The 17,364-nt window shown below is 31.8% G+C and overlaps 1 protein-coding gene across 4 annotated transcripts in view; it reads right to left on the minus strand.

Moving 5' to 3' along the window:
• Positions 1-17,364, minus strand: part of KIF2A (kinesin family member 2A) — a 56,822-nt gene that overhangs the window by 12,009 nt on the left and 27,449 nt on the right. For 2 of the 4 annotated variants that reach the window (XM_079144435.1, XM_079144434.1), the window contains exons 4-16: positions 14,358-14,412; positions 12,903-13,025; positions 12,227-12,327; positions 10,461-10,556; positions 8,903-8,957; positions 8,002-8,164; positions 5,574-5,664; positions 5,377-5,440; positions 4,777-4,868; positions 4,324-4,466; positions 3,774-3,978; positions 2,915-3,025; positions 2,323-2,390 (exon numbers count right to left, since the gene is read on the minus strand). In XM_079144435.1, the coding sequence (XP_079000561.1) occupies positions 2,323-2,390; positions 2,915-3,025; positions 3,774-3,978; positions 4,324-4,466; positions 4,777-4,868; positions 5,377-5,440; positions 5,574-5,664; positions 8,002-8,164; positions 8,903-8,957; positions 10,461-10,556; positions 12,227-12,327; positions 12,903-13,025; positions 14,358-14,412 (1,367 nt within the window). The remainder of the gene's footprint in view (positions 1-2,322; positions 2,391-2,914; positions 3,026-3,773; positions 3,979-4,323; positions 4,467-4,776; positions 4,869-5,376; positions 5,441-5,573; positions 5,665-8,001; positions 8,165-8,902; positions 8,958-10,460; positions 10,557-12,226; positions 12,328-12,902; positions 13,026-14,357; positions 14,413-17,364) is intronic. The other 2 variants (XM_079144436.1, XM_079144433.1) reach the window with 1 other exon arrangement.

Raw genomic sequence — 17,364 nt, forward strand, 5'->3', positions numbered from 1 at the left:
ATTCAAAAAATTCCAAAATCTGATATACTATTGATCTCAAAACTGTTCAGGTAAGGGGTATTCAACCTATATAGCACCTTCATATTAGGGGGAATCCTTGGCAGTCTAACATTTTAAAACATAAAGGATTTTTGTTTTAATTCTATAACATGGCAAGAACCTACCACACTAAGGTGCTCCCCACCTCTCCATGAACAATTTTTCAATAAGCAGCATTTAAAATTAATGATAAAAATCCTATATGCTAAAAAAATTAATTATAAAAAATTATTTCATTGCACAGTAAGTTTACAGCTAGGAGTTAATTCAAACTATAAAAGGCATTAAATTTTGAAATAAAGTTCTATTAATATTTTTAAAGTAGCTACTGTATTTTAATACCTTTTTACAAGAGATTAATAGGTTTATAATTTCCAATGTTTATTACTACCATTTAGAATTTCTTTAACTGAAACAAAACATAAAAGAACAAAATGCATGATCCAGACACAGATTCTATGTCACTCAAGGACATACTCATAGGTAGTAATATATATGTATGTATGTATGTATTTGTTTTTAATTTATTTGTCAGTACTGGGAATTGAACCCAGTCGGTTTTTATTTTTGATACAGGATCTTACTAAATTGCTGAGGCTGGCTTTGTAATTATAATCCTGTTGCCTTGGCTGAGTCTCTGAGATTATAGGCCTTTGCCATCCCTCATGGCTTAAAATTATTTTTAAAAGAAGAAAAGCCAGGCAGTGAGCTATGCCTATGATCCCAGTGACTGGGGAGACTGAGATAAGAGGATTGCAATTTGAGACCAGCCTTGTAAACTAAGTGAGGCCTCTCCAAAATAAAAAGGGCTGGGAATGTAGCTCAATGGTACAGCATTCCTGGGTTCAATCTCTAGTACCAAAAATAAATAAATAAATAAAACTAAAGAGAGAAAAAGGCAAAGAAAGAAAGAAAAAAAAAAAAAAAGTTGGGCATAATAGAGGATCTTAAGTATGAGCCCAGTTAAGGGTAACCTACAAAGATCCAATCGCCAAAAACAGGTAAAAAGAAATATGAGAAAATTATTCCAAGAAGTCTGGACAATGATTATCTATGGTGAGAAATCAATAAGTTCAGCAAGTTACTTAAGAGTTTTTGTAATCAGAAGGAATGAATACATGGAGAATGTTTTAAGGGGTTGGTGATATTCTAATTCCTAATATAATGCCAAAATTTTCATCTTACAAGTATTCATTATTTTATTCATTAATGTTTTAGGTAGTTTTTATGCACATGTATTTCATATTTTAAGAAAAGATTGAAAATAAAATTTCCATTATGAGTAAAACAAACAAGACATATTTTAGTCAAGCAAAATTAAGACAATCTTCACATTAGAAAGAGTTCATAAAGAGGAATTTTATCTCTACATTAAAATCATAAATGTAACGGTGGTGACAGAAATTTAAAACTATGTAATCAGTCATTTTAAAAAAGAGCAACGGGGGATCCACAGAATAAATATGCCTATTCATGTCTCAGCAGCATTTCATGACTCCAAGAAATAAACTGCTTTAACAGACTATGATGCATTTGTCCTTCTGTAATGACTCAGTTGTTTATTAAAGTTGGACACATTACTGACACAAATAATAAAATATAAATCATACAAAACACCACAAAGACTATCACTTGTTACTCAAACTATATATTCCTTATATATAACATGTACTATCATCAGGAATAATTTTCAGCCTATGGTAAAATAAAGAAATAAAGACTGTTCCTGTAGCTTTCACTTACTTTGCAGTCTCAAGAAGAAAAACTTGCATGATTTAAGTGTAGTAAAATATGAAATATAACTTTTTGAAATGGAAAAACAATCATGTTGTAGTACAGAAAGGTCAATTTTACTAAAGATATCAGCTGCTTCTCTAACTACACAACACCTTTCTACTCATTTTTAGAACTTGAAAAACTGAATCTAAATATTATCACCTTGAAGAATAAATGGCCAGGCAAAAAGTGGCACACATCTGCAGTTTCGGCAATGTGGGGGACTGAGGCAGTAGGATCACAAATTCAAAGCCAGCCTCAGCAATTTTGTGAGGCCGTAAGCAACTTGTCTTAAAATAAAAAACAAAACGGGATGGGGATGTAGAATTCAATGGTAAAGTGCCCCAGCTTAAATCCTCAGTACCAAAAAAATACAAAACAAGAATAAATCTCTAAACATTTTTTTTAAGAACAATGTATTATAATCTGCCCTACAATAAGATCATATTCACACTTCTCTATTTTAGAATTAGAATTCAAATTTCAGAGTACAGAACCATCTCATACCTATTTGCGTATCTTAATGTATTAAGAGTATTTTCACAGGATGCCATTCCTGGAGATATTGTGGCAATCTACGCAGGGGGGAAAAAGGCAAAGATAAAATGTCAAAAATAATCAAGACAATTATTCTGAAAAATAGCTCATTTACATCTAATCTTAAATGGTTATTTAAAAATGTGCTTGCTATCTTATACCCATAATCACATAATAATTATAAAGTACAGTTAAAATATAAACAATTCTCTGAAGGCACTAGGAAATAATCAAAATCCAGCAGAAAATGAAGGTAAACAAAAGAAACAATACTAAGTGACTGCTCCCTCCCATTTTTTGTAATAGCATTTTGCCACAGGATAAGCCCTGCTGCTGTCACATAGGATAACCAAAACCTAACAAAGTATTCATTCATGATATACATGAGATAACTCAGATGATAGAATTAATACAGTACATTCTATCAGACTGGCAGGGACACATCTTAAATATCAACTATATCTAGGATTCAAATGATTGCAACTAATGTATATTAAAATTTTCCATAGATATTGTAGAGTTATTCCTTCAGGATAAAATGAAACAACAAAAATAAACTTACCATGCAGGTACGAGAGTTTTCACCTATGAATGAATCTCTTAACACCTGAGTGAGTTTACTTGCTCGGAAAGGAGTATGAGGTTTATTTCTACCTAAGGCTCTGATGCACTCCTGAAAATTAAGAAAGCAAGTCTCACAAATTAGACTTTCTTATAAAAAGTGATCTTAAGTAACATATTTTATGATAAGCCATATTTAAGGTCTGATGAGCTCTGAAAATTCTAACAGTTTCACAGTACTGCAAAAATGCTCCCATGAATGCTAACTCAAGAAAAAGACCAAAAACAAACAAACAAAAAAAGCCACAAAACTTACTTTATTGTAATTTCAAAAAATACTTTTGGAAACAATGACTAGTGTTTAAATGTGACAGGAAATAGGAAAACTATAAAATGTTAAAATTTTAAAGTGGCATTATGTAAGAAAAAAATACGGAAACACTTTACTGTAAATCTTTCCAACCTCTGCTTTTCTAGTGAAGGAAAAGATATAATTCTGGTCAGACTTTCTGAAAACCATTACAAATTTTTTTCTGAGAAACTTATTTCTTAACTCAAGTCTATGGTTCCTTGCCCTTCTCAAGAAAAAATATAAGAGGTGAAGGCCTTTTAGAATTTATCTAGGCAGCCTCAGAATTGAATTGGTGTGCCAACTCACATACCCTTTTATCCCACCTAAAAACAATGAATCATGTGTATAAGGAAAAAATTCTAAATACAATAAAATCTATAACTGCAAGCATAACAACCAAAATTTGAAAACATGTTTTTATTGGAAAAAGTAAGTACTATTATTTGGCAACTCAGTAAACAAAGTTAAAAAGTAATGGGCTTTTCATAATTAAATGTATTTAACTTACCTTGAGTGCTAAAAGGCTTTTATTAATTTCAGCACCTTCAAGCCTAGTTTGTCTGTCTGCACTGGAAGTATCAGCTCCTCTTTCATTTCCAGCCAAATCAATGAGAGAAAACTTGCCGTGTAGTTTTCCTTTCCTTCGAAGAATAATCTGAAACACTGCATGGCTCCGAGATGAATGTGCATTTGCCGAAGTTTGACCAGACGTTCTATCGTGTGATTAAAGACATGTTGACACATTAAAATTTCAATTTACATGTTAACATGACATTTTCATTTTAAAAAAGCAGCAACAATCTATTTAGCCAGATTTTATAATTTAAATACAGAAATGATACTGTTAAAAATTAAATGTCACCAAATTGATACAACTTTACCCAGTTTTTCTTAATTATAGTATGGTATTAATTTCATAGATAGCACTTAAGTCTCCATGTAACAAAAGTTTTTAAGAACAATGATTTTTACTTCAAACATGCAACGGATAACCTCCCTACTTTGTGTTTATGCGATAGATAGCTAAAACTGAAGTTTCCCTTTCTTAATGTATTTACCTGCAACTGTTGCCTATATCAATGAGTTTCAGTACATCTTCAACACATTTGACCTCCCGTTCCTGTAATCCCACCACTTGAACCTGCTGTTTTCCATCTTCTAGAACTCGTAATTTTGTTTTCCTATTTAGCAAGTCAAATACCTATGAAAAATCATATCCATTTTAGAAAACTAGCTTTAAAATAAAAAGAAGCAGTACTACAACAACAAATCGCTCAGAGAGGAAAATAATAACTATTATTAGAAAATATTGCTTAACATATTGAGAGATTCAAAAGACATTTTAAAAACCTCAAGACAAATTCTAACATATTCCAAATACATATAAAGTTTGTGATGGTAGTTCCAAAGCAACATAAATGTGCTCAATGACACTGAATGGCAAATTAAATTGGTTATAACGTATTTTCAATTTTAAAACATAAAAATTTTTTTAAAAAGTTCCTACATACCTTTCCACTATAAATTTCAAAAAAGGTTGCATATACTTGAAGTTCTAGCTTCTTATAGTTTGGCTTCTTTAGCATTAAAAAGACATCTCGAGCTATCAAGAATTTCATGAACAGAAAATTGTTAAGACACAATTTAAATGTTCTATTTGTAGAGGAATCAGTTAATCTTTACCTAGGATGATAGCATCAATACTAAAAATGAAAACTAAACCAAATATTAATTTGATAAAAAAATACTGTAACAGAAGTGACTCTCCACATTCTATAAGAGAATGCTACTACTTACAAATAACATAAAATTATATATAGTTGGTCAAAAAAAGTCATTCTTATAACTGTACCAAACAGAAGATTTTTCTAATTCAATCATTCAACAATTTACACCAATCTCCTACAATGTGCCAGATTACAACAAAAATATAATCAGTATTTTTGTAACCAATTGTTTAAATCTTATGGCAGTTTTCAATCTGACAACCTATTGGCATAATGTACATTAAGCATAGCATTAGAGTTGCTGGACCGTATTTTAAAGCTTTCTTTAAAAACCACCTGAATAACATCCAAGTATTACAAATTACACACAAAAAGGGCACTTACCTGCTAATGCATAAATTCCTTTAGAACAATCTTGGTTCTTTCCTGAAAAGTCACCACCCATAGTCTATTTTGAAAAGGAAATAAATAATAATAGATATTATTCAGGAATAAATCTTAAGAATTTGGACTATAGAATTAAGTTATAAGGAAAAGAAATGTAGTACTGCACTGGGATTAAATTTTAACAAATTACTTACATGAGTTTTTCCACTTCCAGTCTGCCCATAAGCAAAGCATGTAGCCATTCCCCTTTCAAATATAGTTTCTACTAGTGGTCTAGCAGTAAACCTTAAAAATAAAAAGCATCAGTTAAGAGTGTGTCACAAATACTTAAGCAAATAATTAAAAATAGTACTAAACAATATAAAGCATATGGCAAGATTTTAAACAACTCTCTTAAAAATTTTTAAAAACCATGTCAGAATTCCTCAAAGCTTATTTATTTATTTATTTATTTTGTACCAGGGATTGAACTCAGAGGCACTTAACCACTGAGCCACATCCTCAACCCTTTTTTGCATTTTACTTAGAGACAGGGTCTCACTGAGTTGCTTAGGGCCTCACTAATTTGCTCAGGCTGACTTTGAATTGCGATCCTCCTGCCTCAGCCTTCCAAGTCACTGGGATTACAAGCATGCACCACTGTGCCCAGTTTCAAAGCTTTTAATGTATAATATCAAGCAATAATTCCAAAATAAACAATGGTGGCAGTAATAAAGCACATATAATGAAAATAAAAAATAATCAGTTACAAGTTTAACACAAACAATATAAAGAGTGATGGTCTTAATAGAGAAGGGCTAATAGGAGAAAAAAAATGCAAAAACATTATCTTTAGACCTTCTAAGGTAGGTAGAAAAACAATGATTACCTTTAATCTGGGCAAGTAATTTATTCAGGGGGTAAAGAAATATAAAAAACTTATAGGACACTGAGTTCTGAGCTAACAGTTTTGAATCAGGACAATAATATCTAAATACATGCCTCAGATTGTTTCTCAAACATATTGCTAAAATCCACTGTTAAGAGTTAAATAAAAAGGTAGGGAAGCTGGAGATGTAACTCAGTTGGAAGCATCACCTAGCATGTGTGAGATCCTATGTTTGATCCCTAGCACCACACACACACAAAAAAATAACAAATATAAAACAATACAATGGTGAAGGATAAATACTTCCTCACTGAACAGAATTCTAAAAAGCATGTCAGAAAATAAATCTACAAGTGAAACACTTTGTATAGCTCTGCTAAAACTTTTCAAGACAAAATTGGAAAGGTACAAAATAAAAGGGAAAAGTTCTGTTCAAAGAGAACTAGAAATGAATCTGAAGAGTGATCAGACCAAAAACAAAACAAACAAAAATTCCTCAATCCATAAAAGCACGAGAGGGAGGATAAGTACTGATAATGTCAAGAAGCATAAATACAATGTGAAATACAGAATGTTTACGAAGTCTATCATACACAGAAACATGTTTATAATAATTGCTTGAAAACTATTATAAAAGACAAACAGCTTGGGTTGGGGTTGTGACTCAGTGGTAGGCCCTTGCCTAGCATGTGTGAAGCACTGGGTTCAATCCTCAGCACCACATAAAAATAAATGAAAATAAAGGTATTGCATCCATCTACAACTAAAAAAATTAATTAATAAAAAAATTTTTTTAAGTCCAACAGGCTTAAATTTTATGAGGTAGAGGTAGGAAAGGAAATGAGGAAAGAATTATACTTGCAGAAAGCTAAAAAACAATTTGCTATTACAATTCCATTTTTAAACATATTCTTCCCAATATATCTAGCATTAACATGTTCTTTAACCTTCTTCATTTTAGAACTGAACTCCCAGTTTTCTGGCTTAAGATCAATGAAACTGGTCTTAACCATATTTCATATGTAGTGACACTTTCAATTCTAAAGATTCCCATTAACTCTGCTTTCTAAGTGCCAAGAAAAGATGGTGAATTCAAGCAACTGCAAAGCAATTCTATATAGAATAGCGAGAGTGCTAAAACTGATGTTACAGTTATCTACCGGTTTCAAAACTGATAAAGGTCTACATTTAAATGAGGGACATTCGTGTATATAACTTTGAATTGTTTATAAGTTGAACACACAAACTCATATTAAAACCATATCCCCCCAAAAAAACTACCCACAAGTTTTAAGATGATAATATTAAGCAAATGTTGAGTAGTAGATTTACAGAATGTTTTTACCCTAAGTGGCAATATGTGCTAAATAAAGACTTAAATTCTGATTACTGTATAACAACAGGTATTTCAAATTTATTTCCTACTGCAGGGATTAAAATGTAAAAATTAAAGGTTCTCTTCATACTACATTTCATTCTTAAAGATTATATTAATGTCTTCCAGAAATTTCTTCTGTGTGTATGTGGGGGGTGGGGGGGGGGATAATACAGTAAGTTTATTAGCAGTTGGCAAGGAAAAATATATTTGGGCGAAAGCATTAAAGAGAACAAGCATTAGTACCCGTAAAGTTTATTACATATTCTTTTTTTACACTCAGAATGAAAAAACACATTACAGTTCTATAGTTTCAGGGTGGTGGTGAACACACGTACCGCATAGGAACAAGATTCTGATTCAAAACAAATTTACCTACCTGTAAACCATTTCATTAGGAGCTGAGTCATCAAAGGCATAATCAAAACGAAATGTTTGGTTTTCTAGGTACCTTGTTAAATCTACTTTTTGTTTGGGTTCATGTACCATCACAACATCTTTACTGGGGATTGTGATTACATCAAGATCTTTCATCTGAGTTTCTAGAAGATGAAAATCAATGCCCATTAATTTTAATAGCATTTAAATTAACATACCTAAGTAGCAAGATTTTTGTGGCAGAAAGGGGGCCATACTGAACACAGGGGCACTCTACCATTGAGTTCCATCCTTTTTATTGTATTTTGAGACAGTCTCACTATATTGCCCAGGCTGGCCTCACACTTGTGATCCTTCTGAGTCAAACCTCCTGAGTCCCTGGCACTGCAACCAGCTTAAGTAGTAAGAATTTAGATAAAAGAGTAAAATTTGTAAAAATTTTAAAAATATTCCATAAAATGCCATTCAGTAACTCAATAATTCAAGACTAGTTCAACAACAGATTAAAAGAATCAAGATATCTGTGAAGCAAGAACCAGAAATGGTTTTGGGTTTTTTTTTTTGTACCTGGGATTGAATCCAAAGGTTCAATCCTCAATTCTCGTTATTATTTTATTTTTTAAGACAGGATCTTATTAAGTTGCCTAGGGCCTCACTAAGTTGCTGAGGCTGGCCTCCTGTCTTAGCCTACTTTGTTGAATGGATTATAGGCATGCACCACGGCACCATTTACAGAGAGGTGACAAACCAATAGGTGTAGTCATACAAATCTGCATAATAGTTAACATACAAATGAAATGATTTACATTTAACTCTTCTAAACCAATTTGATTTGCACTATTATTGAACTACATTACAAATAAGACAAATTCAACTTTTATAGAGTTCATTAAGCACCATACCTTTTTTATTGAGTGGTCGTTTTCTTACACAAACACATATTCTATGTTCATCAATCTAGAAATAAAAAATGTTTTGTTTCAGTGATTATCAGTGGTATATAAAATGACGGAAAGTGAAACAATGTAATTTCCTCCAGTAGTTTTATAAATTTATAAGTAGCATAAGAGTAAAAAACAAATTAGCTTTGCATAAATTTTAATAGTTGTCAGGCACAATTATTTCTAAACTTCTGATTGTAATGGAAACTTGCTATTGTCTTTTTTGGTAAATCATTACTTTAATAATTTTGTACTATTCTTAGCATTAAGTTCATGTTGAGAAGGTGCCTTATTCACTTCAAGATGAATTGTATACAACTAAAGTAAAATTTTTATTCTATCAAGTGGCATATTTTCAGGTTGATTACAAGGGAAGATGTCTGCAAAGATTATTATAGGAAAAATGGATTCTCAAAAGAGAGCAAAATAATTTGAACAATTTCATAAATATGACAACTATTATGCACAAATATTTTTTCATAAAACTCATTACATGCCTTCTTTAAATAATAATTAACACAAAGCAGGGATTGAAAGCCAGTAACATTTACTATCATCAGGCCCATTTAGAAAATTGGTCAATTTGCCTGTTCTAAAACATGAGCTCAAGATGCAGGAGGTAAAACACATGAAGGAGTAGCAAGGACTAAAACATATGGGATACAAATGCTGTGAACAATCTGATTAAATCCTATATAATACATAAGCCTAACACAAATGTATTTTTTGTAAGCAACACATTCTATATATGCTAGGTCAGATGGATTATTTTTCATATTACTCATAAAATTATTTTCTGTGCAACAAATTCTCACTCCCCAACAGGAAAGGAGTAGTAAGACTACAGAAATTTTTTTGGGGGGTACTAGGGACTGAACTCAGGGGTACTTTACCACTGAGCCACATCCCCAGCCCTATTTTGTATTTTATTTAGAGACAGGGTCTCATTGAGTTGCTTAGCACCTCACCATTGCTGAGGCTGGCTTTGAACTCGCAATCCTCCTGTCTCAGCCTCCTGAGCTGCTGGGATTAAGGTGTGCGCCACCACGCCCGGCTACAGGATTTTTGGTCCACTACAGCCCCTCAACAACCATCATTTACTATTAAAGTCAGAATAATGTTTATTTAAAATAACAAATAATAAAATGGAATGATGGTGGACTCTACAGTCCAAGCCAAAGAGAAAATAAGCTTGTAAGTGAAACCAACATACAAGTGATGGTCAGAAGGAAACTGATTCTTCTTATGTCACTACCTCAACTATTGCTCTGCCTTCCAAAGACAGGCTTCTCTTTGAAAAAGGACATATCTATGGGCAGCACCACTAGTACTTAAAATTATGGGAGATGAACAGAAAAGTAGATTTTTTAAATTTTCTTCTTAAAATATGAGAATATGAGCCCCCATAAGGAAAAACCATTTAGCTAAATATAATATGAACTTAGCAGTTATCAATACACTTTTTTTATTGATAGCACAAACAGTCCCACAACAATAGTTTAAAACAAAAGAATCTTACAGGATCGGCTGTTGTTAATGGTCTATAATCCAAACTTCCTCTAAAGTCTCTGATCATACACATAATTTCATAATTTGGATTTGTAGCATCAACATCCTATCAGAAGACAAATAATTTGCCATTTATTATAATAATGCTGTATTTGTTAAATATATGTTACATGGTTTAAAAATTTCAATTAAGAGTATCATTTGTCATAACTAAGACCAAACTTAAACCACAAATGTGATCTATGATAGTTTCAGAGTTCAGGTTTATTACATTCCGATCACTTCCATAGTAAAAATACAATTCTATTAGTAAGCATACATCCTTTTAACTCCAAAGAATCCTCCTTAAAATCACTTTTAGCTATATGCCAAAAATCATGTTATATACTTAATCCTACAAATTGGAGAAAAAAAATAGCACTCAATAAAAAAACAATGACAAAGACTTTAAAGTTGAAATACTAGAAAAATTCATACTTAGATTCAAATTCTTCTTCTAAAAGATTCAAATTCTAAGTGATTCATCTAGTATTTCAGCAAAGTGGAATATGAATTCATTTAGATTCATGTCCTATATTTGTTGACTCTAAGAATAATTTTTTAAAAACTCTAAGACATTATAAAATAGCTGAAAAGCAACAGGACATAAACTTAAAAAGAATCAAAAGCTAAGATAATTTTTTTTAAACAAATCATCAAATGCTACCCATGATTTACCTTTTTGCTTCAAAATGGCAAAAGTTCAGACTTTTACAAACAGCAAGTCTACAGCCACTCTTCACCATGAATAATAAATGACTGAATATTCTAAGTCAGATTTTTTTTTTCACATATCATATTCAGATTTGCTTTGAATGTAAATTTTGGAACTGTTATTGAAACCCACTTTCATTTAACCTTCTAGGAAAATAATACCAACTATGTCAACTGCGAAAAAGAATGTGAAGTTAAAAATTAAACGAACAGAGAAATACAAACGTATTATGAAGTATACAAAGAAAACACCAGGTGGCATCTCTGCTAAGTATCAGTAACTATCTGTTTTGCATATTTATTTCAAAATTCAACTAGATATTCTCAGGTAATTTTCAGGCATAAGGCGATTTATTCAAGTTGAATATTGTACTGGGTTCTCAATTTTACAACACAATATATGAACTGACAATCTAATACCATTTGAAAATACTACTAAATAAACAACCTGGTGTTTTTACTGTAGGAAACAAATTCTTAAGACTACAATAGATATAAACAAACACAATAGAAGAGTTACAGGTTTAACAACAAAATTTCTAACACAAAGACCTATAATGGGATAAAAGACCAGTTTCCTCCATTGCTATTAAAAAGTTTTAGTACTGTTTGAAGGACAAAAAGGACACAAGTAGAGACTCATTCTCAATACTTACTATAAATTGAAACACCAAGTTTAACCCATTTCACTATGCCATAGAGAACTTAACCATGGAAAATCAATAATGAAATTTATAGTACAATCATGTACCTTCCTTGGTTATTTTTTCAAATGTATTTGTAGATTTTCTTAAAATCAAAAGACCATTAGTTGTCAATGTAACATACACATTAGAATTCAGCAGAATAAAAATCTGTTATGGCAATTTATTATCACAAAAGCTTGTATTATTCCTTAATATCAGTTTAAGGAACATTCTAAATATTTAAAATGAACAACTCTATTATTTTTTCACAAGTCAATCACTTTCACTGATATAGTTTAATCTTTGGCTGGAAACAAAATATGTTTCTGTTACAAACCTGGGCTCTTTTTTCTCTAAGTTCTTGCTGTTGCAATCTCCTTTTTTCTCGTTTTTCTTGTAGTTTTTCCACTTCTTTCACACAATTAGATTTTCTACGTGCTGAAAGAAAAAGATGAGCTGCAGAAGTATAGTTTTCTTTTTAGAATACTGTACTTACAGAAAATTATGAATAATCTCATCACATAGAAAAAATATACATAATGACAAGGCATGCAATGCCAATAACACCTATGAGAGTTTTAATTATGAGCTGCTTTAACAAAGCTAGGAACAGGACAAAATACAAAACAGAGTCAAGAAAAATGACTCAAACATATTGATACATGTCATCTCTTGGTTAAAAATCACAGATCTTTCAATTGGAAGTACTGAAAAGCATAAGACTTTCTCCTTCAAGGCCTTGACACGTTATCATTCAGCCAGAATTGTATATTCAAAGCAACTGAAGAAACTGTTATAATCTCACTTATAAAATTTTTTTCTACAAAATATACATTTAAAAATCCCATTAACAGACTAAAGTTGTAAAAGAAAAAATTCAATTTCTAGAGTTGTAAAATGAAATCTGCAATTAAGCTTATAAATAGACTTTACCATTTGGGAACTTTTAAGAATGACCAAGAGAGAAAACATGTATGCCAAAAATGACTGATCCTTGATACTGATTTACATACAAGGAGGTCCAAATTCCTTTTTTGCAGCTTGAACTGGAGATATATCTGAAACACTACCATTCTGTTGTGCAGAGGAAGACTGTTCAGGAAGTTGACTAGGCCGTGCACGTGCAGAACCAACCACTATAAGTAAAAGAAATTTTAAATTCAGAACAAAAAATTATTAAAAGCTAACTTTAGTAAAATAAACACACAAAACAAACAAACAAACAAAAACCCTGATTCTTAAATGTTGTATTTAGCAAATTATTTAAGTTTTCTACTTATGGGTATAAACAATATAAAACAATGACTTATGTTCAATAAACTGACACTGCTAAAAAAAAAAATTTCAAATTAATAATGTGCAGAGCAGCTTCCACCAATGTAATTTTAGTTATAAAATTCAATCTGAATAATTTACATAAAAACCAAAGGCAAATTTGATTTTTTAATAATTGTTTTGAAAGTATGTGCAAACCTCTCCATGTCAACATTTCAGACTACAAAGGAACTTCCCTTAAATATGTGTACAAAATATAAATTTTAAACGTTTTATTGAATTAAAAAGTAAAAAGGAACACTAAATTAAGTACAAGTAGCACATTTTACAAAGAAATATAAATTTTCACAAAACTCAAAGGATCATGTTTAAAAAAAGGACTTTCCCCTCTACCTCTCTTCTGATACTCTCTCTTCTGATACTCTGGCCCATGCTATCCCAGTATGCACATATACAGTAACTATCACAAATAGTCATTCAAAACTGCTGAACAGTAGAAATGAAATTAATTATGCTTTTCATTTCCTGTCTGAGAGCATATGAAAGACTTAAATTTAACTACAATTTATGCCTGCTTAGATTTTTCTTCCACTAACTCCCATGCTAACTATTATACTTTGTAGAAACCTCTTAGCCAGTAATTAACATAAACATTTTAATCATCAAAATCAGCTGACTCCTTCCCCATTCCTTCTTTCTAATAATGTTCTCCTCAATTTTGCAAAATTATTATTTTTTGATATATTTTTAGATATCAATGGACCTTTATTTTATTTATGTATTTATATGCGGTGCTGAGAATCCAATCCACTGCCTCATGCTAGTGCATGCTAGGCAAGCACTCTACCACTGAGCTATAACTCCAGCCCAAATTTGTAAAATTATTGAAATGACTACAAAATCATATATTTCATGGGGTTTTTATTCATTACATCCTTTAAATCTTATTAAAAATATTACTGACATTATTATATTAGGAAATTGGAAAGAACCAACTTTAAAATTAGACATGTATATGTGTGAGACCCTAGGTTCAATCCCAGCACCAAGAAGAAAGGGGGGTGGGAGACAAAAACAAACCCTATGCAAACTTTAAATGAATAATATCAAGGTAATATTTGCTTTTTATTTACCTTGTCAAGTCCTTACTAAATGGTCAATAGGCAGGATTAAGAGACAAAATTTTACTTTACCTCTATTATCTCTTGGAGGAGGGTCATTCTTAATAGATGCCACAGTTCGTCGATTCTATAAAAAAAGATGTTCATTGTATTTTCTCTTCACTTCTCAGATATAGATTAAGATCTCAGCTTCTTTTAACAGAATCAAACTATGCAAACAGTAATGTAAAACTAAATGGAGAAAAACTATAATGAATTCTTATGATTATCAATATTCAAGTTCCCATATATGAAATATTCCCTTCCATCAACACTCCCAAATTATTAGGGAATTAACATGAGCAAGGCACTGCTCTTAGGACTTTATATATGTATTAATTCACTTGATTTTACACAACCCTATAAAGTCATTATTATTGCTCTTCCCATCTTATAGACATGGAAACTGAGGTAGAGAGGTTAGGTAACATTGTTATAATGTTATCTTGCCAAAACTATGTGGAGGTTGAGTATCCCTTATCCTAAAACTTGAGACAGAAGTGTTTCAAATTTCTTCACATTTCTGAATATCTACTTCTACATAAAGAAATACCTTGGTGAGGGGAACCAAGTCTATACATCAAATTCATTTATATTTCATATACACTTTATATACAATACACATAGATCAAAGTAATTTCATACAATATTTTTGGTAGAAATGCATGTTGACTGTGACTCATCACATAAGATCAGGTATGAAATTTTCCACTTGTGGTGTCATGTTTCCCATGAACTTTCAGATATTTAAGTATTTTGGATTCTGGGAATCAGTAAGTTCAATTTTGGGTATCAGGGACAATTAATAAAACACTAGCTTTAGACAGCTTAGAGCCCCTTGTTAAAATTAAATACTGAAATACTATGAAATATGTTTGTTGATTACCCTTAAAAGGTTTACTTACAAGTTTTGATAACTTCAATACTACATAGATTAAGGGAAAAAAACTTTTGATTCTATTATTTATTGAAGACTTCCTTTAATTTCAAAAAGTATCAAATAATACAACTGTACTCAATCCTGGCTGCATATTCAGATGAGATGGATACTATTTGAAGGACAGCAATGCTAGTTAGGACCTCCTTTAAATAAAACTGAATCTCTGAGAGTAGGGCCCAGAAACTATCTTTAAAAATTTTCCAGATGACGCTAATGGTAAACAAAGGTTGCTAATGATATACCAAGAAAGATCCCTCCAAGATTTAAGTTGAATATGAAAAACAGTTCATTTAGAAGTGGAAACTAATGACCTCTATACAGTGACTTTCAATAAGCTTAAGCTATGACTTATGTTTCATATGCAAAGTTTACAAAGCAGAATGCTTTGTTGCTATTATTGTCTCTACCATACTATACTTGGATGTTTATGTATGTCCTCTCTAAAATATTGAGTTCCTATAGGCTGAAAGCCATGTCACATTTATCTTTGTATTCTGTCCAGTCTAGTACCTGCACAATATAGATAAAGTAATGTGCTTTTAGCTTTTATAAACTGCTAGGAAGATAAACTGCTAGGAAGGATACATCATGGTTTTAAAGTTTATCTTCACAGATAATACACAAGAAGTTTAAGTTATGCTCCTATCATTTCTCATCTTTATTATTTTTGATTCATTGTATACAAATGGAGTAAAACTTTCATTTCTCTGGTTGTATATGAAGTAGAGTCACACCGTTTGTGTAATCATACATGTACAAAGGGTAATGATGTTTGTCTCATTCTATTATCTTTCCTTCCCCCTGCCCCTCCCAATCCCTCATTTCCTTCTACATAATCCACCTTCTTCCATTCTTCCTTTACACACTCCCCCGTTATGTATGATCATCCACTTATCAGAGAAATCAATTGGCCTTTGGTTTTTTGGGATTGGTTTATTTCACTTAGCATGATATTCTCCAACTCCATCCATTTACCTGCAAATGTCATTTTATTCTTCTTTATGGCTGAATAATATTCCATTGTGTATATACACCACAGTTTCTTTATCCATTCATCTATTAAAGGGCACTAAGTTTGGTTCTACAATCTAGCTGAGCTACTATGAACACTGATGTAGATGTGTCACTATAGTATGCTGAGTTTAAGTCCCTTGGGTATAGGCCAAGGACTGGGATAGCTGAGTCAAATGGTGGTTCCATTCCAAGTTTTCTAAGGAATCTCCACACTGCTTTCCAGAGAGTCTGTACCAATTTGCAACCCATCCCCAATGTATGAGTATACCTTTTTCCTCACATCCTTGCCAATACCTATTGTTGCTTGAAACCTTGATAATAGTCATTCTGATTGGGGTGAGAGGGTACTTTTGATTTGCATTTCTCTTATTACTAGAGATGTTGAACATTTTTTCATATATCTGTTGATTGCTTGTAGCTCTTCTGTGAAGTATCTGATCATTTCCTTAGGCCATTTATTGACTGGGCTATTTGTATTATTGGTGTAAAGTTTTTTGAGTTCTTTATAAATTCTGGAGATCAGTGCTCTATATGAAGTGTGTGTGGCAAAGATTTTCTCCCACTCTGTAGGCTCTCTCTTTGCATTGTTGACTGTTTCTTTTGCTAAGAAAAAGTTTTTTAGTTTGAATCTATCCCATTTATTGATTCCTGCTTTTATTTCTTGTGCTTTGGGAATCATGTTAAGGAAGTTTGATCCTAAGTCGACAAGATTTGAATCTACTTTTTCTTCTATTTGGTGCAGGGTCTCTGGTCTAATTCCTAGATCCTTGAACCATTTTGAGTTGAGTTTTGTGCACTGTGAGAGATAGGGGTTTAATTTCATTTTGCTGCATATGGACTTCCAGTTTTCCCAGCACCATTTGTTGAACAGGCTATCTTTTCTCCATTGTATGTTTTTCGCACCTTTGTCTAGTATTTATATATGTTTGTCTCTGTGTCCTCTATTCTGTACCATTGGTCTACCTGTCTACTTTGGTGCCAGTGCCATACCATTTTTGTTATTATTGCTCTGTAGTATAGCTAAAGGTCTGGCATTGTGATACCTCCTTCTATGCTCTTCCTGCTAAGGATTGCTTTTGCTATTCT

The sequence above is a fragment of the Sciurus vulgaris genome (genome assembly GCF_902686455.1).
Source record: "Sciurus vulgaris genome assembly, chromosome: 6".
NCBI classification, from domain to species: Eukaryota; Metazoa; Chordata; class Mammalia; order Rodentia; family Sciuridae; genus Sciurus; species Sciurus vulgaris.